This window comes from Ammospiza nelsoni, chromosome 15 (assembly GCF_027579445.1).
Source record: "Ammospiza nelsoni isolate bAmmNel1 chromosome 15, bAmmNel1.pri, whole genome shotgun sequence".
NCBI lineage: Eukaryota > Metazoa > Chordata > Aves > Passeriformes > Passerellidae > Ammospiza > Ammospiza nelsoni.
In genome coordinates this window covers 18,742,139-18,764,659 of record NC_080647.1, presented here as the reverse complement: position 1 = coordinate 18,764,659, position 22,521 = coordinate 18,742,139, and the positions used below count along the sequence as shown (strand labels likewise).

The 22,521-nt window shown below is 52.9% G+C and overlaps 3 protein-coding genes across 3 annotated transcripts; 2 read left to right on the top strand and 1 right to left on the bottom strand.

The window, feature by feature from the left end:
- Nucleotides 1–1,733: 1,733 nt before the first annotated feature.
- Nucleotides 1,734–4,674, top strand: LOC132080022 (centrin-2). The gene is made up of 4 exons (XM_059482983.1): nt 1,734–1,938; nt 2,624–2,752; nt 3,397–3,534; nt 3,946–4,674. The coding sequence occupies exons 2-4, from the start codon at nt 2,630–2,632 to the stop codon at nt 4,033–4,035; spliced, it is 351 nt and encodes a 116-aa protein (XP_059338966.1). The 5' UTR covers nt 1,734–1,938; nt 2,624–2,629; the 3' UTR covers nt 4,036–4,674.
- A 677-nt stretch (nt 4,675–5,351) lies between these two features.
- LOC132080086 (putative glutamine amidotransferase-like class 1 domain-containing protein 3B, mitochondrial) lies at nt 5,352–10,925 on the bottom strand. The gene is made up of 4 exons (XM_059483083.1): nt 10,729–10,925; nt 9,018–9,189; nt 8,061–8,262; nt 5,352–6,063 (listed from the first exon to the last, which is right to left on the bottom strand). Exons 1-4 carry the CDS (start codon nt 10,834–10,836, stop codon nt 5,871–5,873), a joined length of 675 nt encoding a protein of 224 aa, XP_059339066.1. The 5' UTR covers nt 10,837–10,925; the 3' UTR covers nt 5,352–5,870.
- A 2,994-nt stretch (nt 10,926–13,919) lies between these two features.
- LOC132079859 (uncharacterized) lies at nt 13,920–21,942 on the top strand. Its single transcript, XM_059482689.1, has 9 exons — nt 13,920–13,991; nt 14,886–14,999; nt 16,046–17,731; nt 18,318–18,417; nt 19,020–19,168; nt 19,336–19,448; nt 19,956–20,045; nt 21,039–21,161; nt 21,741–21,942. Exons 1-9 carry the CDS (start codon nt 13,931–13,933, stop codon nt 21,921–21,923), a joined length of 2,619 nt encoding a protein of 872 aa, XP_059338672.1. The 5' UTR covers nt 13,920–13,930; the 3' UTR covers nt 21,924–21,942.
- The last annotated feature ends 579 nt before the right edge of the window (nt 21,943–22,521 follow it).

Genomic DNA, 22,521 nt, shown 5'->3' with positions numbered 1-22,521 from the left:
CAGGGGTTGTGAGGGGGCTCAGGGTTTGTGAAGGGGGCTCGGCACCTGTGGTTGGGGCTCAGGGGCAGTGGGGGGGCTCAAGGGCAGGGAGGTGGCTCAGGGGCAGTGAGGAGGTTCAGGGACTGTGGTGGGGGCTCAGTTGCAGTGGGAGGGCTCAAGGGCAGGGAGGGGGCTCAGGGGCAGTGATGAGGGCTCAGAAGCTGTGGTTGGGGCTCAGGGGCTGTGGGGGGGCTCAGGGTTTTTGAAAGGGGCTCCAGGGCTGTGATGGGGGCTCTGGGGCAGTGATGGGGGCTCAGGGGCCATGATGGGGCTCAGGGGTTGTCAGGGGGCTCAGGGGTTGTCAGGGGGCTCAGGGGCCATGAGGGGGCTCAGGGGCAGTGAGGAGGGCTCAAGGGCTAAGAGGGTGCTCAGGGGTCATGATGAGGCTCAGGGGTAGTGACAGGACTCAGGGTTTTGGTGGGGGCTCAGGGGCTGTGAGGGGGCTCCGGGGCCGTGATGAGGGCTCAGGGGCTGTGATGGGGCTCAGGGTTTTGCCGGGGCTAAGGGGCTGTGAGGGGGCTCAGGGGCCATGATGGGGCTCAGGGGTTGTGAGGGGGCTCAGGGACAGTGAGGGGAATTCAGGGTTTGTGAACAGGGCTCAGGGGCTGTGATGGGGCTCAGGGACACTGAAGGGGGCTCCCAGGGCTGTGATGGGGGCTCGGGGGCCATGGTGGGGCTCAGGGTTTTCACGAGGACTCAGGGGCTGTGAGGGGACTCAAGGGCAGTGAGGAGGCTCAGGGGCTGTGACAGGGCTCAGGGTTTTAACGGGGGCTCAGGGGCAAGGAAGGGGCTCAGGGGCAGTGAAGGAGGCTCAGGGGCAGTGATGAGGGCTCAGAAGACATGGTTGGGGCTCAGGGACACTGAAGGGGGCTCAGGGGCACTGAGGAGGGCTTAAGGGCTGTGAGAGAGCTCAGGGGCCATGATGGGGCTCCGGGACAGTGGCAAGGCTCAGGGTTTTGATGGGGGCTCAGGGGCTGTGAGGGGCTCAGGGGCCATGATGGGGCTTAGGGTTTGTGGAGGGGTCTCAGGAGCACTGAGGGGGCTCAGGGGCTGTGAGGGGGCTGAGGGCGCTATGAGGGGGCTCAGGGTTTGTGGAGGGGTCTCAGGAGCATGAGGGGGTTCTGGGGCAGTGACAGGGCTCAGGGTTTTGCTGGGGGCTCAGGGGCTGTGAGGGGCTCAGGGGCCATGATGGGGCTTAGGGTTTGTGGAGGGGTCTCAGGAGCACTGAGGGGGCTCAGGGGCTGTGGCAGGGGATCAGGAGTCAGGGATGGGGCTCAGGGGCAGTGATGAGGTCTCAGTGATGAGGTTTGTGAAGGGGGCTCAGGGCACTCAGGCGGCGCTTGGGGCCGTGAGGGGGGCTCAGGGGCTGTGAGGAGGCTCAGGGGCTGTGGATGGGGCTTAGGGGCCATGAAGGGGGCTCTGGGCTTTGCCGGGGGCTCAGAGGCCATGAGGGGGCTTAGGGGCACTGAGTGGGCTCAAGGGCTGTGACGAGGGCTCAGGGACCATGATGGGCGCTCAGGGGCACTGAGGGGGCTCAGGGGCTGTGACGGGGATTCAAAGGCCATGATGGGGCTCAGGGTTTGTGGAGGGGGGCTCAGGGGCTGTGTTGGGGCTCTGGGTTTTGCCGGCGGCTCAGGGGCACTCAGGGACCATGACAGGGCTCCGGGTTTTGCCGGGGGCTCCGGGGCAGTGCCGGGGCTGAGTCCCCGTTCCCCCCCGACCCCGCTGTCCCGTGCCGAGGCCTGCGGCTTTAAGAAGCCGTCGCTGGCGGCCGCGGCGCAGAGGAAGAAGGCGAATCCCAAGCTGGAGCTGCCGGAGGAGCAGCAGCGGGAGATCCGCGACGCCTTCGAGCTCTTCGACACCGACGGCAGCGGCAGCATCGATGTGAAGGAGCTGAAGGTCGGGGTTTCCCTGGGGCTGGAGGTCACTGAGGTTATAAGGGAACAGGGCCATAAATGCTCAAATAATGTCAAAAAGCACTGAAGTTTCCTGGGTTTCCCCCTCCTGCCTCCAGCAGAACACCTGGTGGGCAAAAGGCACGGTTTTCTCTTTAATTGCAGCTCTTTACTGCTCTTATGCAGTGTGTTTAGGACTAGGCTGCCCAAAATTCATGTATAATTCTGTGCTTTGTGTCCCAAATCTTTCTCTGTGCATAAAACATCATAAAAAGCGGTTGTGTCCATTGAAAAGGTGGTGGAGGGGTTCCTCTTGTTGAGGATTTTATGCTTTGTTTTTATTGTTATTGTTGTTGTTGCTATTATCTGCCCTTTATCAAAGGAAGAAAACATTTTCCCGACAAGATTTTTATCACCAGAATGAAAAATAAACTTATTTAAATTCCCTGTGGTTGATCAGTTAAAGATGGCGAGAGTGTGTGTAGGAAATTCCTGGATTAGCTGAGGCACAATTCCAGAACAGGAATGTTTCTATCTCTGTTTTCTGCATCCTGATGTGAGTGCAGAGCAGCCTCACTCTCAGCCTGCCCCTGTTTTCTGGGAGACCCAGAATTTTGGAAACTTATTCCCCCTCTCCTGTGGTTTTGGTGACAATTTTGTAGGTTTTGTGACTTATTTTGTCCTTCCAGGTGGCCATGAGGGCCCTGGGGTTTGAACCTAAGAAAGAAGAGATCAAGAAAATGATCTCAGACATCGATAAGGAAGGGACAGGAAAAATCAGCTTCAGTGACTTCCTGGCAGTGATGTCACAGAGAATGGTATGGATGTTTCACAGCTCCAGAGGGAATTTTGAAGGTGGATGAGGAGCCTTTATTTCCTTTTGGGTTTACAGGAAGATTAAAGCTCTATATATTTTAATCCTAACAATTAAATGTATAAAAGTTGGGGTAATCCCTATCCTAGAGTCTCTCATTTTTCAAGGAAAAATTAAAATCCTGATATTATTAACAGGTTTCTTTAACAAGCAGAGGTGAATTTTGTGTTGAAAAAAGGGAAAACAAGTTTTTCTCACAGAGGGAAACCAGCTCAGGCCCGCAGGAAGCTTTTGGGGGGTTGATGTCTGGCATGGGGGTGTTTTCTTTCCTTGAATTCTAATTTACAGATTAAATCTCTGGTTTGAAAAATCTTTTCAAAATCCAGATATTTAATAGCAGAAGACCCTGATAGTGAAATCCCTAAGATATCTGGCTGGCAAGGACAGGAAAAAACATCCTTGAAATTCTGGAATTCTGGTTGTGTCTCTGTCTCTGTGTGAATTTTATGTGTAATCCCTGCTGGCTGAGCTCCTTTATTTGTCCCCAAGGGTTTATCAGTCTATCAGATCTTTTATAACTTTATTTTGAGTGTCACCTACAGTATAACCACTCCTGTTTTACCTTAAACTTGTCCTTTCTTCCTTAAGGCTGAAAAAGATTCCAAAGAGGAGATTCTCAAAGCTTTCAAACTCTTTGATGATGATGAGACTGGAAAAATCTCTTTCCAAAACCTCAAACGTGTGGCCAAAGTGCTGGGGGAGAACCTCACTGATGAAGAGCTGCAGGTTTGGACCTGGTGCTTTTGGGGTCTTTGTGCTGGAGCTGGGAGGAAAATCCAGCACTGGTGGGAAGGGAGGAATTCCTGGAATCTGTGGGGTTTGAGCTTGAGGATGGGTTGAGCTCACATGGATGTAGGACTGGGATCATCCCTTGCAGCTCTGTGCAGCAGCAGAGATGTGAAAGGAATCACTCTGCTCCAAGCACTTGGTTTCCCCCAGGACCTTCCCTATAATATTTCCTGCTCAGATTTCTCTATAAATACCCCAACCACAACAGATTTCAGGAAGTATTTTGTCTGAGCTTGAGCCAACACTGTCCCCTCCAGCACAGCTAAAGAGGGGCTGGAATTCTGCATGAATCAATGCAGTGATTCCCAGTAAAGCCAGAGCTGAGTGCTGACCCCAAATCTCTTGCAGGAGATGATTGATGAGGCAGATCGGGATGGGGACGGGCAAGTGAGCGAGCAGGAATTCCTGAGGATCATGAAGAAGACTGGCCTGTACTGAACCCAGTGGGATTTGTGTACATTCCTTAGGGAATGGGAGCCTCATTTTGTGGTGTCTTGATTTCTTTGGAGGCAGCAGAAAATACAGGTCAGTTCTGTTAGAAGTTTTTTGTGTAAAAATTTTTACTTGTAAAGGTGTTTGGGACCAGTTTACACCGCTCTGTTTACAAGCAGCAACGTGATTGCTGGTTATGATGTTTACACTGCTTTGAATACACAAATCACATTTTTGGGACCAAATTTAGATCCTTTTCTGACTAAAAAAATGGGTCCAAACAATTCAATTTGGTAAAGACATGACTCAGAACCAGACAATGTCAATCTATTGCTCAGTGTAAATCTACTTTGGGTTTATGTGTTGGTTTGGGCCTACAGTGAACTCTTTTTATGACATATTTGCAGGAACCACCTTCTTACAACCTGTTTTATGGGATTATCCCTTCCCCCATTTTCTAGGGCATTCTTTAAACTCAAAATAAAATTAAACTGCTGCAATTTACCTTGTGGTCAGTTCACATGGCTAAGGAAATCTTTGCAGAAGGAAATTCCCAGTGCTGCTGCTGAGGGCTCTGTGCTTGCAGGAATGCTCAGAGGCTGCAGATGGGATTGGATTTCAAATAAAATCTTATTTTTAAGCCATCAGAGTTGTGGAAAGAGTTTTGATCCCCACTTTGCCAAAAAAAGACGTGGCCAGGCTGGAGAGGATCCAGAGGCCACAAAGATGATCCAAGGCCTGGGAAGTTCCCATGTGAGGACAGGCTGAGAGAGCTGAGCCTTGGAAAAACTGGGGTTTAGGGGAGATCTTGTCACCATGTTTGGTATGTGAAGGGTGGCTACAAAGGAGAAGGAAACTCCCTTTTTCTGAGGAATCATGGAAAGGACAAGGGATAATCTGTACAGGACACTCCTGGGGAGATTCTGAATGGGCACCTTGGGACAGTTTTTCACCATGAGGCAATCAGCTGTTGGAAGTGGTGGATTCCCTGAGTTTGGGCACTTTGGGATCCATCAGGACAGGCTGCTGGACATCTTCCCTAGAGAGCATTTTTATCAAGAAAGGTTAGACCAGGTAAGCCTTGAGACCCTTCCAACCTGGAATTCTCTGCTCCTGTTAATGCAGGAGAAGAATTTCACCTCTTCCCACCAGAGCTGGCTGGTGACACAGGGCTGGTCCTGCTCTCACCAGTGTCACATTCCTGCTCCAGTCTGGCTTCTGACAAATCCCAGCAAAACAAGGGAGGGGGGCTGGTGCTGGAAATTTCTTCCTGTATCATTTCCCCAGCTGACCCAGAGGGAGAGGCAGACACAGAAGCAGAGTTCAGAATTCAGTAGAAGCATCAGGTTTTATTTGGTAGCAGAGCTGGGTTCCTTCCTTTGGCCACAATTCACTGCCTGAGGGAGGGGTTGGGGAGCAGCTGACCCTGAACCCTGGGGGAGCCTGTGGCAGGGATAGGTGGGATTTTGGGATGGAATTCCTCTCTGTGAGGGTGGGCAGGCCCTGGCACAGGGTGCCCAGAGAAGCTGTGGCTGCCCCTGGATCCCTGGAAGTGTCCAAGGCCAGATGGAGCAGCCTGGGCCAGTGGAAGGGGGCACTGCCCATGGGAGGAGCCTGGCACAAGATGAGCTTTGAGGTCCCTCCCATCCCACGATCCCACGGCAGCTCCAGCCCAGCTCCCGCCAGGGAGTGACGTGTCCTTGGCAGAGCACGCCACCTCCAGGATTGTCCCTCCTCAGCAGCCACCAGAGCTCTGCGGCAGAGCCAGAGTGTCCCTTTAGCTGTTGCTGTGTGAGGGGAGGGACAGGCTGCACGGGGAGGAGCTGGGTGCCTGCCGGAGCTCAGGCCAGCCGCAGCACCTCCCTGACCATGCTGCCGATGCCGTCGTGCACCTGGTGGATGGGCGCGTTGCACATGAAGGCGCTGGTGCTCACCAGGCGGTTCCTGGCGTCCACGTGCGCCTCGGTGACCTGGCTGTTGACGTGTGTGCAGCCCAGCTCCTTCATGGCCTCGGCAGTCTTGGCATAAGGCCACCTGCAGGGGAACGGGGAAGGAAAACATGGAGTGGGGAATCTGCTTTGTTGTAAATCAAAGGCGACTCCAATGAAGGGGAGAGAGAATGATGCATCTGACTCCATCATCAGGAGGCTAATTGTTGGGGAAGATGAAACAGGAAAGCCTTATAAATATGATTGTCTAGCAAAAGATTTTGAGAATATGGAAGCTATTAGCGAGATTGAAATGAAAGCAAGCTTTGAGATCCCTCAGTTACTGAACAACTGGAAAACAACGGTGTGGCCAGACTGAAGGTGATCCCCTTTTGATGGAACAACACCCTCTGCTTGCAGACAGGCCCAAGGGGCAGAGCAGACCCTACAGCTTGGCAGAAGGGGCCCAAAGAGGAGTTTTTAGTGTTTAAAATGTAACACAGTATGGTAATGTAGTGATTCTGATAGGCTGTAAGTAAATGCTGTAGGATTTGTATATTGTACTAGATTGGGTAGTGAGAACTAGAATATTCAACACAGAAGATTTATTGTATTGTAATGGGAACCTCACTCTCTTGCCTCCCTTACTCTTCCCCCCTCTCATCGTCTCTCCCCCTCTCTTCTCTCTTTGCTGCTCCAGCTGTGTTTGGCAGCTCCCAGCAGGGCCCTGCACCCAGGCCCTCTGCAATAAACCACAAGTTCCAGACCTGGCTGCAGAGATCTCTCATTTCTGTCCTGACTGTCCTACCCCCCAATGCTCCTACAGCTAATGAATTAATTTATTATACTACACTATATACATTTCATCTAAATTGAATCTGCCCTGCACTCACTCTTGCTCTCAATGCACAGAACTGCACTCCTCTGTGATTCTCTCGTGACTGTCCTGTGACAGTCCCGCACACACACACCTGGCCCTGACAGGCCAAGGGAACCAAACATCCTCACTTTGGGCAAACAATCTCCATATTGCATTCTGCTTTAGTTCAACACAGGCACAGCAAGCAAGATAAGAATTGTGTTTTCCTCCTTCTCTGCTTGTCTCACAGCTCCTCTCTGTTCAGAGGGCATGTGAATACCACACTCCTTCACTCTGTGCTTGGGGAAGGGCCAGAGGGAACATTCTGTGGTCACTGCACAAAACCTGCTCAGCAGTATCCAAATCTCCTGTTCCAGGAGTTTTCCAGGACTGTACAACAGGAAAACCTTCTGTTCAAATGAGTTAAACATCTGAAGTAAGGCCAAAATGAGACCTGAAGTTCCACTTTGGACGTTCCAGTACCTAATTCTGCCCATTCCAGTGCTCATGTTAATAGGAGCCTGGGAAGATTTGGGTGAAAAGGGACCCCAAAGCCCTCCCAGTGCCACTCCTGCCATGCCCAGGACACCTCCCACTGTCCCAGGCTGCTCCAAGCCCTGTCCAGCCTGGCCTTGGACACTGCTAGGGATGGAGCAGCCACAGCTTCCCTGAGTAACAATTAGATTTAGATTTGGGGTGAGTTTTTTCCACCAGCTTCCTCCAAGTTAGTGAAAAAACTCCTTTCTATCAAAAGCCATCAACATTCCTTGCCTGCCCTTGGGAGAATCCAGTCACAGCTTCCCTGTAGGACTGAAGACAGTTTCACTCCCTCCCTCTCTTCCCACCCCAAGCCTTGTGTAACCATCCTATTCCTGCCTTGGACCTGCTTAGGTTGGAGTCAGCAAAGGCTTTTCCTACCCTGGGTCTGTGAGGTATCAGGGAGGTAAATAATTAATTTAAAATAAAGTGTCTTATTCAAAGCCATCAGAGTTGTGGAAACAAGTCACGAAAATGCAAACAGGTCAGGTGTTACATCATTCCTTCTGCTGTGCTGAGAAATTATAAAATCAGTCTTCCAGAGTTTCTACTTTTCCCTGTTCTGTCCTCAAAAGGGCTGGAAGTGCAGCAGAGCTGAGTTCTCAGCAATAGCATTCAGCTCCTTGTGAGCTTCCACCACCTAACCAGAATCCCTGGTGACTTTGGGGGACCCTGGTGTGAGTGTCACCAACCCCCCGGTCACTCACTGCTCACACTCGGTGTCGTGGCCCACGGTGACCTCACAGCCCGGGAAGATTTTGGCTGCCAGCACGGGGGAGATGCAGCACAGCCCGATGGGTTTGTGGGCAGCGTGGAACGCCCTCAGCACAGCCTCCACCTCTTTGGAGACGCTGCAGTTCTTGCCCTGCATGGCCCAAGTGCTCAGGTTTTTTGCCACCCCAAAGCCACCTGAGGGAAGAGAAAGAAGAGTTTAGCTGGAGATTATATCCAGGGCAGGGTTTTTGCCAGGTGAGGCGTGGTGGAATGCTCAGGTGGATGGGATGGTTGGCAGCATTTGCCCAGTGTCACAGACATCTTTTATGAAAAATCCTTTCCTTAGGATTTTTTCTCCTGAGAAGCTGAGAGGCCTCAGGACCAAATGTAAACATTGATTATCTGCTGTTGTGGAATGCACCAGGCCAACTGTGACGGTGTTCACAGGGGTCTGAGGATGAGGGAAGAGATGAGGATCTGACTCCATGTTTCAGAAGGCTGATTTATTATTTTATGATGTATATTATATTAAAACTGTACTAAAAGAATAGAAGAAAGGATTTCATCTGAAGGCTAGCTAAGAATAGAAAAGGAAAGAATGATAACAAAAGCTTGTTATCCGAGAGTCCGAGCCAGCTGACTGTGACTGGCCATTAATTAGAAACAACCACACGAGACCAATCCCAGATGCACCTGTTGCATTCCACAGCAGCAGATAACCATTGTTTACATTTTGTTCCTGAGGCCTCCCAGCTTCTCAGGAGGAAAAATCCTAAGGAAAGGATCTTTTATAAAAGATGTCTGTGACAGTCCAGTATCAAGAAATGAACTAAAATTAGCTCTCCTTCCAAGCCCTGCTCCAGCCTGTCTCTCTCCATCCCACAACTCCCACGCCCTTCCAGACCTATGGAATGTCCAAGCTGTGGCAGGCAGACCCCACACAGCCCTACCTGGGATGATGAGGGCGTCCAGCCCCTTGACATCCAGCGTGGCCAGGTCCTTGATGTTGCCTCTGGCTATCCTGGCACTTTCCACCAGGACATTGCGCTGTTCCGCCGTGGGCTGCCCCTTCACATGGTCCACCACGTGCATCTGGGGGATGTTGGGAGCATAAACCTCAGCCTGGAGTGAGGGGAGAGGGTTGTTATCCTTCAGCAATGATGGAGAAACATGGAAAGGCACTGGCAGTGAGTGGGAATGCTGAGGGGCTTTCTTGGGAAACAGTTGGCGTGGAGGAAGGAGGGAAGGGAGGAAGGAAACTTTCAGTATTTAAGAACTTGTCTGGGGGGCTGAAGTGTCCATCCATATCCCAATAAATCCCTCTTGCAGGGTGACCACCCAGAGAGCTGCTGTCCCACCCCATCTCCCACAGGACTTGGAGTTTCCTTTCCCTACCAACTTTCCCAAAGCCAGAGTGTTTTTCTGGAAAATGCTCTCCCTTCCTTTAGCACTTTCAAGCTCATATGCAGAAATTAAGAGTGGAGGGTGGTGAACAGATTTTGGGACTGGCCCATCTGTGCAGCTCTGGGCCCCACAATTTAGGCAGGATTTAAGGAACGCCAAGGTGTCCCGAGGAGGGCAGGGCTGGAAGGAATGTCCTGTGAGGAGCAGCCGAGGACTTTGTTATTATCTAGGTGGGAGACAAAGAAGCTGAGAGGCACCTCATGGCAGCTTTCCGTGGAGAGGGAGGTACTGAGCTCTGCTCCCTTGCAGCTGAAATAGTCCATTCTACGCTGACCTTAGAAAGGGAGAGATTGAAATGACGCCCGAGTTTCCTCCACTAGAGGCCCCTGGCGATCCAGGGATGAGGGAGGGACGAGCTCCGAGCCTGCTGGGCTGGGAGATGGCAGGAGGGAAGCACTGCAGCAGCTCCAGGAGAGGAATATGCAAAATTACACACGTCTGGCCAAGTCTCATCCTGGAGCCAACAGCGAGGGCAGGGTTGGAATGTTTTAGGATTGGAGGGGCTGGCACGGGAAGGTCACCCCTGTGCCTCTGTGTTCCACACAGCAATTCCCATTCCCAGGGGAACAGCTCCGACCAGACCCGTGGGTGGTTCACAGCTGAGTAAGATGTCCCAGAGGCTTTCCCTCCCTCCCTCCTTCCCCAGTCTCACAGAGCGGCTCTCCCGACTTTTAGAGCAGCTGCACCTTTTTTACCACTCAGGTTTAACTCACGCACCCCTGTCTGTTCTGTCATCCCTGGAAGTGTCCCAGGCCAGGCTGGACGGGCTTTGGAGCAGCCTGGGACAGTGGGAGGTGTCCCTGCCCATGGCAGGGGATGGGAATGGATGAGCTTCAAAGTCCTTCCCAACCCAAACCATTCTGGGATTCTCTGATTCTGTTTTCACTTCCACTCTTTGAATGTTTTAAAAAGATGAATCTCAAACAGCCCAAACTGTCTTTTAAACAAAAATAGCAGGAGAGAAAGAGGATGTGAAGCCAGAAGTGAAGAGAGAAGGCATTCAGGAAAATGTGTTGGGGATTTGGATGCAGAGCTCCGCACCAATCCCTGTGTACAGCACAGCTGCGCAGGGAGCTCTCCACACTCGCAGTGGCTCCAGGCACCGCTGCTTGCCTTTTGGGGAGTTTTGAGGAGGGAAGAGATGAGGAGCAGAGCCGGGACAAGGAGCCCGGGCAGGACCGTGCCGGTGCCTCTTACCTGAGCCCCCTCCCGGCTGAGATGCACCAGCACCGCGGACGCCTCGTGGATCTCGCTGCCGTCGAACACGCCGCAGCCCGCCAGCAGCACGGCCACCCGCTTGGCCATGGTCCCCGGAGAGCCCCTGTGGCCACTGTGAGCTCTGCTCGCTGCCCCAGCCCTTTATAGCTACAGCTCTCCCTGGGAGCAGGTGGGGCCCCGAGGGCTGGGCTCCGTTTCTTACTGGCAGGGAGGTTTTATTTCCAGTTCCACAGGCAGGGCATATAAATATTATTTGTTTCCTCAACTGGCTGCTCCCTTACAGATCTTCCTCCCAGCACGTTGTCTGCAGAGCAGCCCCAGCTGACATGCCCTGCTCAATAGAGCAGCTGTGTTTTTCCTCCTCGGCTGTTGATTTTCCATTCCAGTTCAGACTGAAGCACCAAAACCTTTGCGCAGGAGATGGTATCAAAGGGAGCCAGGATTTCAGCCAGTGCATTCCCCTCTCTGACCCATTCTTTGAACCCTGCACTGCATAGGCTGCTTCAGACTTTTAACACCAACATTTCCTTTTTGGATCCTGAATGTTCCTTCCCTCAGATCCCATCTCTCAAAAGTGGATATTTTACACTTTGCTGCAGTTGTTTGCTGGCTTTTGCACTCTGAGTTTAGAAAAGTTGGAAGGGACCTCACAATGTCCAACTCCTGGCCCTGCACAGCCACCCCAACAATCTCACCCTGTGCCTGAGAGCATTGTCCAAGCACTTTTTCATCTCTGGAATAATGGGATTCTTCATCAACAGAACCATCTCTCTGTTTATTTCATTCCAGGGAGGTGGCACTGGGAATTGTTGGAGCCCTGAGCTCTGGAGGGGCCCCTGGAGCTGAGTTCAGTGTCTGGAGTTCTTTCCTCCCACTCTGGCTCTGCTCTCATGGAGATGATCCTGTACTTCTCTATTTCAGCCTGGCCCTGGTGAAATAACTGTGCCCTGTGGAGGCTGAGAGAACAAAAACTCCCAGAACATGGCTGCAGGGTGTTTTTCAGGGGTTATTTATAAGACATGTTCCTTGGGGCTCTGTCATTTCTGGGAGAGACATGAAGCACATCCTGTGGGTAATGAACTCGTGGCTTGGCAAGGTGTTCAGTCAGGGCAGGCCTGAGGAGGAGGCTCACTGCTGCTGCTTGGGACTTCATTTATGGCATGTTTCTCCCAAAATGAGGCATTTCAGGCACCCAGCTGCTACCTGAACAAGCAGGAACAAGAAATGTGTGACAGAGGCTTTGCAGTCCCATTAACCCAACCCAGACTGTTCCTCTCAGTTACTTTTATTGCCCAGAGCAGGAATTAAATTGAGATATGCATAAAAAACACCCAAAGCCTTTCCCCTGTTTTTGTTTTGCTATCTAAGGAATCCTAACTATGGTTTAAGGGTATATTATTTCCTCTTGCATGGAAAAACAGCCGAGTGATGTTGCAACCTGAGCAGGTAATTTCTCCTTCCTGCAGATGCTTCAGGAGCAGGCCCACTAGCCATGGAACAAAAGTAGCCAGAGGCTGAGGATTCCCACAGCCTGCCTGTTGCAAACCATATCAGCCACACCTGCCTGGTGTAAACTGGCTGGGCTGGTTCCCATCACTGGGGGAATTGGTGCAACTGGACCAGCCAGGCTTGTTTCCTCCCCTTGGGAAAACATCTGTCACAACAGACATGTCAGCCCTAAAGATGTCTCTGCAAGGGAGAGATGAATGATAAATGACATTTCTCAGCTGGGTTATTCCAGCCTGGATGGCCTTGGCTGTACAGGTTTGTTGTGGGCTTTGGTATTAACAAGTGGCTTTAATCTGCATTAAGGTTCTAGTGAGGAGGGGTGGGAAGGGATTCTATTCCTGCAGGGTGGGCACAGTTGGAGATGCCAGGAAAGTTTGTGGCAGTGAAGGGGATCCAGCTGCCATCGTGCTGCAGCTGGCTCAGGGCAGGAGGAGCAAGGTCCTGATGAGCAGAGGGCCTGATGCTCTGGGGTTCTTCTGTATGCTGTCCCAGCTCCAGCACCCCTTGGATGATCCCACAGGCCTGACTGTGAGCTCAGTCAGTGCAGCTCCCAGCCCCATTCCCAGCAGCATTCCTGGTCTCCTGCCCTGGCTGTGGAACAGGATTTATGTGGAATCACAGAGCAGGATCTGCTGAGGGGAACATCAGAGCTGGCTGCTGGAGGAGCTCTGCAGAGCCATCCCTGGGCAGCCCAAGAGTACCAGCTCTGCATGCTGTTCTGCACCTTTTACCTTGTCAGGAGAGTGGGATTTGCTTTAACTGGAGCTGAGTCCCCCAAGGCAGCAGTCCCTACACTGCTCCATCCCCACAAACAACACAACAGAGGAACCAAGCTCTGTCAGCTGTCACAGAATAGTCCTCTGACAATTCCCACCCGAGCCATGACTCAACACGATCCCCAGGCCAGTGCTTTCTGCAGCCTACCCTCCATCCATAAACACCTTTGTGCTCTGACCATGCATTCCCCATGAGGAGCAGCAGGAAGCTGCCCACAGGTCCTTCATGTCCGCTTTGGGACACAATCCTGGCAGTGCTGGACACTCACTGCTGACCTGGAAAGCCAGCAAGGCTCTCCTGGGCTGGAGGAGCTGGATGTGGAGTGGCAGATGGACAGAAGTCACCATTAAGGGAATGGCACTGAGTCTGCCCTGGGTTTGCCCAGCTCAGGGGGCTGGTGCCAGGCATTCAGAGCTGAGACAGGGACAAACAGCAGGCCCATGGCCAGTGTGAGCAGAAACAAGTGGTCCCCAAGGAGCTGCTGGGCTTGCAGAGGGCTTGTTTGCTCCATCAAGGTGGATGCTTGCAAAAACCTTCATTTTAACCAGTGTCATTTCCTCACTGGCAGGAGCAAAAAAAGGCAGCAATAGCAATAAACCCTCAGCCTTATTTTTCAAGTGTCTTTTTGAACAAGGGTTAATCAACAGTAAAATTAAGAGGCCCCTGGAGGGAGCTACCAGCAGCCCACGCTGACTCACAGCCCCAAATTTACTGCAGCCAGAAGTTCATTTGCATTTCCTCCCGCATGCAGAGAGCAGCCGGAACAGAAGAGGTTTGTAGGGAAAAGGGGTGGAGAGCAGGGAGGACCGGCGGCAGCGGCGATGGTTTGGTTATAAAGAGCATGGGAGGAAAGAGAGGCAGCACTCAGCCCTCGGCCGGGGCTGGGCGCGCAGGGATGGGCGACAGCGGGGCTGAGTCACTGCATTCCTGCATCGGGCTCCTGGGCATTTCCGCAGGTAGGGACCGCTCCTGGCATCCTGGCACGGGACACGGGCTCGGGACGAGCTTTCCGGGACACCCTCCTTTTCCGAGGGGGCTCAGGAGGCTGTTTATCCGCAGACTTCTCTGCCTGGGGTGAGCTTTTCTATCCAGAGATCCCTGCGCCTGCTTTGGCGGCCAACAAAATATTTGTGTTGGCTTCCAAGGGCTGGCCTGAAGTTTTGTACTTGTTCCACGCTGGGAGGGAAGCATATCCAAACTTTTTTATAGTCACTGTAGTAAATCATCTCGGTTTGGATGCAGTTTCCTCCCCTTTCCTTTTCCAGCCCTTCTCCCCACAGCTCTGTTTTCTGAGTTCACTCTCTTTCACTTGCTCCTCCTTTGTGTTCCATCTTCCTGGATTTTTTCAACTGGTTTTCCATCAGTACAAGGCTGGAGGGATCTGCTGCAGGGTGTGTTGTCTGTCTGCTTCTTGTATAACTGGAATCATGGATTTTTACCTTTATCTGGCAACAGGGGAGCACTTTCAGACTCTTTCATACATTCCCAGGATGGTTTGGGTTGGAAGGATCTTAAAGATGATCTTGTTCCATCCCCTGCCATGGAACACCTTCCCCTGCACCCAGGTGCTCCAAGCCCCAGTATCCAACCTGACCTTGATGGAATGGAGCATCCACAACCTCTCTATGCAACCTCAAGTGACTAATTCCAAACTCTTTCAAACCAGGCACACAGGAAGAAGTGAGCCCTTGGGCACAAACCGAGCCACACTCCCCCAGCTCTTTAGACTTTCCTATTTGCAGATCTTGCACTGTTATTTTCTCTCTCTTCCCTGCTCTGTTTGCCCTGATTCTCCCCTGATTTTTGAGCCAGGTTTACAAGCTCAGTGTGTTTCTCCCCATGTCCCACAGGCTCTCTCCTGCTGGCCGTGCATTTCTACAGCTCCGCACGAGCGGCGCCGCTGATCCCCAGCACGGCTCTGGGGGTCCTGCTGCTCCTTGTGTCGACTCTCCTGGCCTATGCAGGTAAGATCTGGAGCTGGCCAGCCCCAAACCTCCTTCCCACAGCTGTGCACATCCAGCTCTGCTCTGCCCACAGGATACAAACCATGGCAGCCTCGCTGGGCCACTCGTCCCTCCTCCCAGAGGAGTGTGCTGTCCAGAGCAGCTGTGGCTGCCCCTGGATCCCTGGAAGTGCCCAAGGCCAGGTTGGATGAGGCTTGGAGGACCTGGGATAGTGGAAGGTGTCCCTGCCCATGGGATGAGCTTTGAGGTCTCTCCCAACTCAAACCATTCCATGGCTCTGTGTCAGCACAGCAAATTTTCCCTCTATAGGCGAGAGAAGAAATCAATGTTTGTTTTAAACAAATGCTCTACCAGGATCTCAGAGTTTTTACACACAGAATACACATTTATCTCCCAGGCTTTCTGAGAGCACTTTCAGCAGGCATGGATTGAAATGTCCATGGGTAAGTGCCAAAAGACAGTGACTCTACTTATCTGAGAGAAGAAAATCACTGCCTAGGACAAAACTCACACTTTCTAGAATGAATGTTGAATAATTTATTCTTTGTAACTCATAGCAACATGAAATCACGGAATCATCAAATCACGGAATTGTTCAGGTTGGAAAAGACCGTCAAGACTGTCAAATCCAACCATCAACTAGCACCACCACCAAGCCATGTCCTCAGGTGCCACATCCGTGTGTCTTTCAACACTTCCAGGGATGGGGACTCCACCACTGCCCTGGGCAGCTGGGCCAGGGCTGGACAACTTTTTCCATCAGAAATTTTCCCTGATCCTCAATCTAAACCTCCCCTGGCACAACTTGAGGCCATTTCCTCTTGTTCCCTGGGAGAAGCGCCTGACCCCTTGCTACAAACTCCTTCCAGGCAGTTGAAGAGTGGGGTAAGAGTGGGATAAGAGTGGCCTCCTTTTCTCCAGGATAAATCCATCATCAGGCAGGACCTGTGCTGATCACCCCATAGTGATCCTACTCCTTGCTTTTCCTAAGCCCTGCTTCCCACACGCTGTCCAAAACCACTGCCGTGTCTTTGTTTGTTCCGCAGGGATCCGGAGGAGCCTCAGGAGCGCCTCGCTGCTGGTGGCGCTGTGCCTGACCCTGTCAGCCCTCTGGAGTGGCTATGGGGTGATCCTCATCCTGGCAGGGCAGGGAGCGCTGCCCGGCCCGGGCGATGCCCGCGATGCCCTGGTGCCAGGCCTGGCCACTTTCACCCTGGCCCTGCTCCTGCTGGCCGTGGTGGGCTTCCTCTGCGGGGAGCCCCTGCTGGGCCTGGTGGCCGCCGCCATGTCCCTGGCCAGCGCCCATGAGGTGGCCCTGCACTGCAGCTCCTCGCTCGGGCCCTCAGCCGTGGCCTGCGCTCACCTCAGTGTCTGCTTGCTCGGGGGCTACTTTGCCCTGGGGAGGATCCTGCGCCTCCTGACCAAAGGGAGCCTTGCCCTCCCTGGCACGGAGCTCACCGAGAAGAAGGCCCAGGAGCAGGGCCGGGGCAGCACTGGCAGCACCAACCCCTTCACAGCCCCTGGGCTGCTGCTGAACATGCTGTCAGCCAGTGTCTTCTGCTGCAGGCTCCTGGGCGTCACCCACAGGCTCTTCCTGGGCCACGTGCCCTGGCTGTGGGCAGCTGGCACCTTCCAGATTGGCATCTGTGTGCTGTCATACCGTGCAATGGACGCGCTCATGGCCACGGCCTTTGGCTTCACTTCCATCCTCAAATTCGCTGCAGGTTACTGCCTCCTGTACCCTGCCTGGCAGCCAGAGGAGCCATCTCTCCCAACCCCATTCCTGGTGGTTTTCTCCATTCTTTTTGCTGTCTTGGCTCTTTTTCTCTCCCTTCAGAGCCCTCTGGATGGCCTGTACTTGCTGTTTTTTGTCGCCTACTGCATTGCCTTGGCTTGCAGCCCCAGGGGTTTTTTTGCAGGTGGCCCCCAAGGCGTGGCCGTGGCCATTTTTGTGTCCTCGGCCTTGGTGGCTCTGATTCACCTGTACAATGTGAGGGCCAGGGCCAAGATCCCAACAGGGAAGGGGGCTGTGAAGGCCCTCCTTGCTCGCAGCAGCCTCCTGAAGCTCCGGGAGGGCCCAGACCTCCACGCTCCCTACCTGGGCTATTCCAAGTATGCCGATGCAGAGGTCCTTACCTATGCCTGCAGTGTCCTGGCTTCTTTTGCTCTAACAGCCTCAGGAGACCCTCAGGCTCCTCTTGCCACCGTGGTCATTCCATGGCTGGTGGTAGCTGGTGGGATCCTGAAGCTCCTGGGTGGCTCAGTGGCCTTTGCCCGGGGTAAAACCCTGGAGAGCAGTGCCTTCATCCTCTACTCTGTCATGTGGATCATCTGGGGCCTGACAAGGTACAGTGGCCTCTGTGGCACTGCCAGAAGCTTCCACGCAGCCGTGGGCATCATTTCCTTCATGCTCTTCAACAGCTTCATTGTCTTCTGCTCGCTCTTCTTAAACATGGCCTGGTTCTTCTACTCCCTCACATTCATGCTCATCGCTGTCAGCTTCCTGCTGGATGCCATCCATGCTCTTCCCACTGGATACGACATCGCTGCCACCCTTATCTTTGGGCTGGTCAGCTTTTACTGCTTCCTGGCTGCCCTGGCCAGCAGCACCTTTGAGGGCTGCTGCTTGCCCATGGGGAGGCCCATCGTGCAGCTCAGTGGTGTTGGGTCAGGAACAAACAAGTGCCTTCACCTGCCTGCCAGGAAAGCCTCCTCAGTCAAGAGAATTGCAGGTAAGGGGAAAATAGAGGGCAAGATGTGGGGATGGAGGGGAAATTCTGGGAGGTTTTGTAGCAGAACACTCCTAAAAGAACATTATCCCAATCAGAGAATCACAGAATGGTTTGAGTGGGAAAGGACCTTAAAGCCCATCTTGTTCCATGGGCAGGGACACCTTCTACTAGACCAGGTTGCTCCAAGCCCCATCTAACCTGGCCTTGATGTGGAAACCTGGATGATGTGGGGATGTTTTGGTGAAACGGGCCAAGTTACAGGAGTCACGAGCTGAGTAGAGCAGCGTGTCTCCTGCTGTGTCTCCTGCATCATTTCCCTGTGTCCTCATCTGCTCTGAGACCCAGCAATGCTCCAGGCTGGGGCTACCACCCAAAGCTTTGCACAGAGACCGCAGAGCCAATGTTTGGTCCTTGCTCTCTCCACTCTGGCCCAGAACCTCCCTAAATGCCAGATATCCCCTTAGGAAAATGCACTGCCAGAGCTGGGAGGAGGAGAGGAGAGGAGCACATTGTGTGACAGTTCTGCCATGGGAATTACACCCCTCCCCTGTCACTCAAGGCTCGTGCCCTGTTCCCGTGCCCACAGATATCCTGAGGAACGGTGGCACCTGTGGCATCCCCACGGACACCGTGTACGTGCTGGTGGCCGCCTGCAGCCGGCCTGACGCTGTGGAGAAAGCTCACAGGTGAGTCCTGGCACCTGGGCTGGCCTCAGGAACCTTCCAGAACCCAGAGCTGCTCTGAGTGCTGGCTGCAGCACCCACTGAGACCAAGGCAGCTCAGCCTTGGTGGGAACAGCAAGGGGGGGAGAAGATCCAGGTGAGGAAAGGAGGGAATTGAGCTGTGGTTGTGTTCTGGGACACTGAAGGCTGATGGAGCTCGGTAACTTGGACACCACAAGAAACCCAAACCACTTCTGGCAAATGGGGCATGGGGTTATTGTTCTTACTTGGAGGTACGTGTTGTCACAAAAAAACCCCTCTTGTGTAAACTGGAGCCCCTCATATGGGTGGGGTTTCCTCAGAATTTGGGCTGTTGGGACCTCTACCCATCAGTACACAAGACGTTAAAGCCTTGATTTGGAAGTAGACATTCCTGACTGGGAGTAGCTATTAAAGTTCCTTCCCATCCAGTCCGTGGTTGAACAGTCCTACTTCTACTCCAGACTGGTGACCTGGGGCAGAGCCTGCACATCTTCTCTTAGCTCTAGACCTCTCCAGCAGTTTTCTTTCCTTCAATTTAAATCCTCATCTCACTTCCAGCCTCACCTTTTCTTCCCTCCTTCCAGGTCCAAGCGCCAGGCTCAGGATCGCCCCATGTCCCTCTGGATTTCCAGCCTGAAGCAGCTGGAACCTGCCAGGCACTTGTTCACTCCCCTCCTCTGGGACTTCATGGAGGCTGCCTGGCCATCTCCCATTAGCTTGGTCATTCCCAGAGGTGAGGAAATGCTGGTAATTCCAGGCTCTCTGGAGAGCTTTGGCTTTGAAATTCCCAAAACGGTGAAGCCCTGCAACACCACATGTTCCATAGGGATATTCCCATTACAATCACCATGTTTGGGCTGATGTAAACCTCTAAGTGCTGAGTGACTCTGCTTGGTGCAGGTGAATGGGTGGATTTCCTGGGAATGAAGGACTCTGCCAAGTACGTTGGAACCCCTCAGAGTGTGGCCATCCGCATTCCCGACTGCTCTGTCACCACACACCTCATCGACCTGGTGAGTCCCAGCACCTCAGCCCCGTGACTGAGCCCTTCTCTGAGAGGGGCTGGGGCCTGCAGGCAGCTGGGAGGGATCTTATGGCAGCAAAGAGGGGAAAAGGAGCAACCACCAGGTCAGGAAATCAGGAGAATGCCCTTAGACACAGTTTAATTTCCAATATAGAACACTGTTGGAAGCAGGGACTTCTCTGAGGCCAGAATAACTTCAGAAGGTGCAGAAGGTGGCCACAGGAGCTGTGATACCCTGAGTGTTCTAGGTGTAGGCAAGTGCTATTGCTGGAAAGCAAGATGTCATTTCATGGCCATCATCACTAAACCCAGATTTGTCAGTGCTGGTCACTCAAATGCAGTTTGGTGGGACTGTGGTTGCCTGCAAAAAGGTGCCTCACCTGGGTGAGCCACACTGAGCTCTCTTCAGAGTCACAGATGGAGTTCAGAGCTTGAGTCACCTCTTTTATCCCCAAAGTCCTGCTCAGAGCTTTGACCCCTGTTTTTCCATCACCAGGTTGGTCCCATTGTGGTCACATCAGCCAACCCAACGGGAGAGGCTGACACGACCCACCACAACCAAGTGTATGCGAAGCTGGGAGATAAGGTAACCAAGAGATGGGGATGGAAAAGTGAAACCACTTCGTTTCCAGAAGGCAAATCAATAGAAGGGATCAGGAATCTGGGAAAGGCTCTAACTCAAAAAATCTCATGGATGCTCCTCCTGCTGGTGTCAAAGAGAAATTAGATTTTAAAGCACAGATGTTGGTGTGAAACCAAAACTCTTCTGCTTTACACAGTGTAGTTATGGCTTGGCAACGTGAGTGGGTTCATATTCCAACACGGGATGATGGGAGCAATAAAAAATTCATTCTTGCTTACAGGCAAGCAAATCCTGGTGCCTGGATGTGCCAGGGCTCCAGCTGGCATTGGGCTGTGAGAACTCAGGGATTCCCATCTAAGGCTGGGGCTGGTCTAAAACTGGTGCCAAGCTCCAAAATATTGCTGGCTGTTAGAGCTCTCATGGAAGTGCCATGGTCATGGCCTTTCATTGTTTAGGTGGGAGATCAGGAAAGGTTCTTGCCCCAGAGGGTGCTGGCACTGCCCTGAGGCTGCCAGAGCTCCAGGAGCCTTTGGAAGGGTGGAATTGTTGGGGTTTGTCCTGTGCAGGGCCAGGGCTTGGGTTGATGGTGCCTGTGGATCCTTCCAACTCTGGATTATTCCATGATTCTAAGATTTCACTGCTGAATTCTGGGGGTTTTACATTTTGTGTCATCGTGACATCTTTAAACAAGACGTGGTGCACATCTACCACCTCTAACTCCTCAAAAATCAAAACTTCATACACATTCTCTTTGTGGATGGGACTTCTCCAGAGCTCGTTGGCTGCTGTAAACCTGTCTGTGCTGTGCTGCTGACCTGCACCCCACAGAGCTCTCCCTGTCCTTGCTTTGAGGTTCATTCCCTCCAAATCTAGCACTGGTGTCACTGCAGCAGGGCAGGAAGGAGCAGCATTGCCTTTGATGGGAATTATTTACTGTTGGGAGGGAAAACTCTCCCTTTCCAAGGGGAATTTGGTGAGAAAATCTGCTGGTTTTAGGTGGATGCAGTTCTTTGTGCTGGGCCTTCTCCAGAGAACATTGCCTCCACCGTGGTGGACTGCACCAAGATCGACAGTGGGAACATCGGATTCTTCCGAGTTGGCATCATCCCCAAGTCTCAGGTGAAATTCAGCTGGGTTTCATTTCCATTCCATTTCTCCATTCAATGAGTTTCAGCCTGGGGCTTCCTCATTCAGTAAGGAGACCAAGAACTCTTTGATAGCACGAGGAGTTATCCCAGGCTGGTGTGAGGGACAAGAGCAGAGCTCCATGCTTCTGTCCTGATCCTGCTCTGGATCCACTGGAGCACCTCTGTGGAGCTGGGGAATAGGCAAGGTGGGGCTGATTCATCCATGGAAAGGGCTCTGAAATCCAAGATCACAGACCTCTGTGGAGTAGGCTCTCCAAGTCCACCCATCCAAGAGACCTCTGAGTGCAAAAATGATTTGTGTCATACCAAAACCATGCCAGACGCTTGAAAGAGAAGATCTTGTGGGAGGTGTCCTTGCCCAGGGGGAGAAGATCTTGTGGGAAGTGTCCTTGCCCAAGGGGAGAAGATGTTGTGGAAGGTGTCCTTGCCCTGTAAAGGGTCACTTCCAACCTGTTATTTTATGTTTTTTTGATTATTTCAGCAGCTGGAGAAGAAATCACTGCTCTCCCCTAATTCCTGACCTACTCCCTACTCTGTCTACTCATTTCAGGTACTGCAGATCCTGGAGCAGGTGCAGAAGAAACACCTGGTGGTCCCTAGCAGTGGCCCTTGCCCCACGAAAGGCTGGGAGGAGCTCCAGAGTCGTGGCCATGCTGTGCCCAACGGGGTGGGCAGAGCTGCCTTGGTGGAGCCGGACCCTGATCCTGATCCCGAGCACCACACCCGCTTCTGACTGCCACAGCTCCGTGCTCAGCGGGACACCAGCTGCTGGAAGATGCCATTTTGGCCAAACTGGGCAATGGGAGAGGCTCCCCAGCTGCAGGGGTGCCTCATCCATCTTCCTATGGACCCTGCTCAAATATCCCAGTGCGGTGCTGCCTGGCACAGCCCAGGCACCCAGCAGGAACACCTTCCCTTGGGGACACTGCCAGCTTTCCCTGGAGATCAGCCACGGCCAAAGCAAGCTTTCCTTTGGTGACAGCTGGCCCAGAGTGACAGAGCTTCATGCCTGGCACTGGGAGGGAATTCCGTGGATTCGGGGCATGGAGTGAGGCCAAGCGGTGCAGAATTACCTGGTGGGGGAAAAACACTGCATGAAACTTGAATCACACAGAATCCTTTGGGTGGGCAAAGACCTCCCCAGTCCTTGAGTCCAGCCACCCCCCAGCACTGCCAGTGCCCCCCTGACCCCAAGTGCCACTCCTCGTGGGGAAGGAGGAGGGGAGATGTGTCCAGGTGCTTTGCTGGTGGATCCAATGGGCTTGGCAGAGTCTGGGCTGGGAGCTGGGGGTGTCTCCTGCTGTGTCCTCTCCACAAGGGAGGTCACTGTG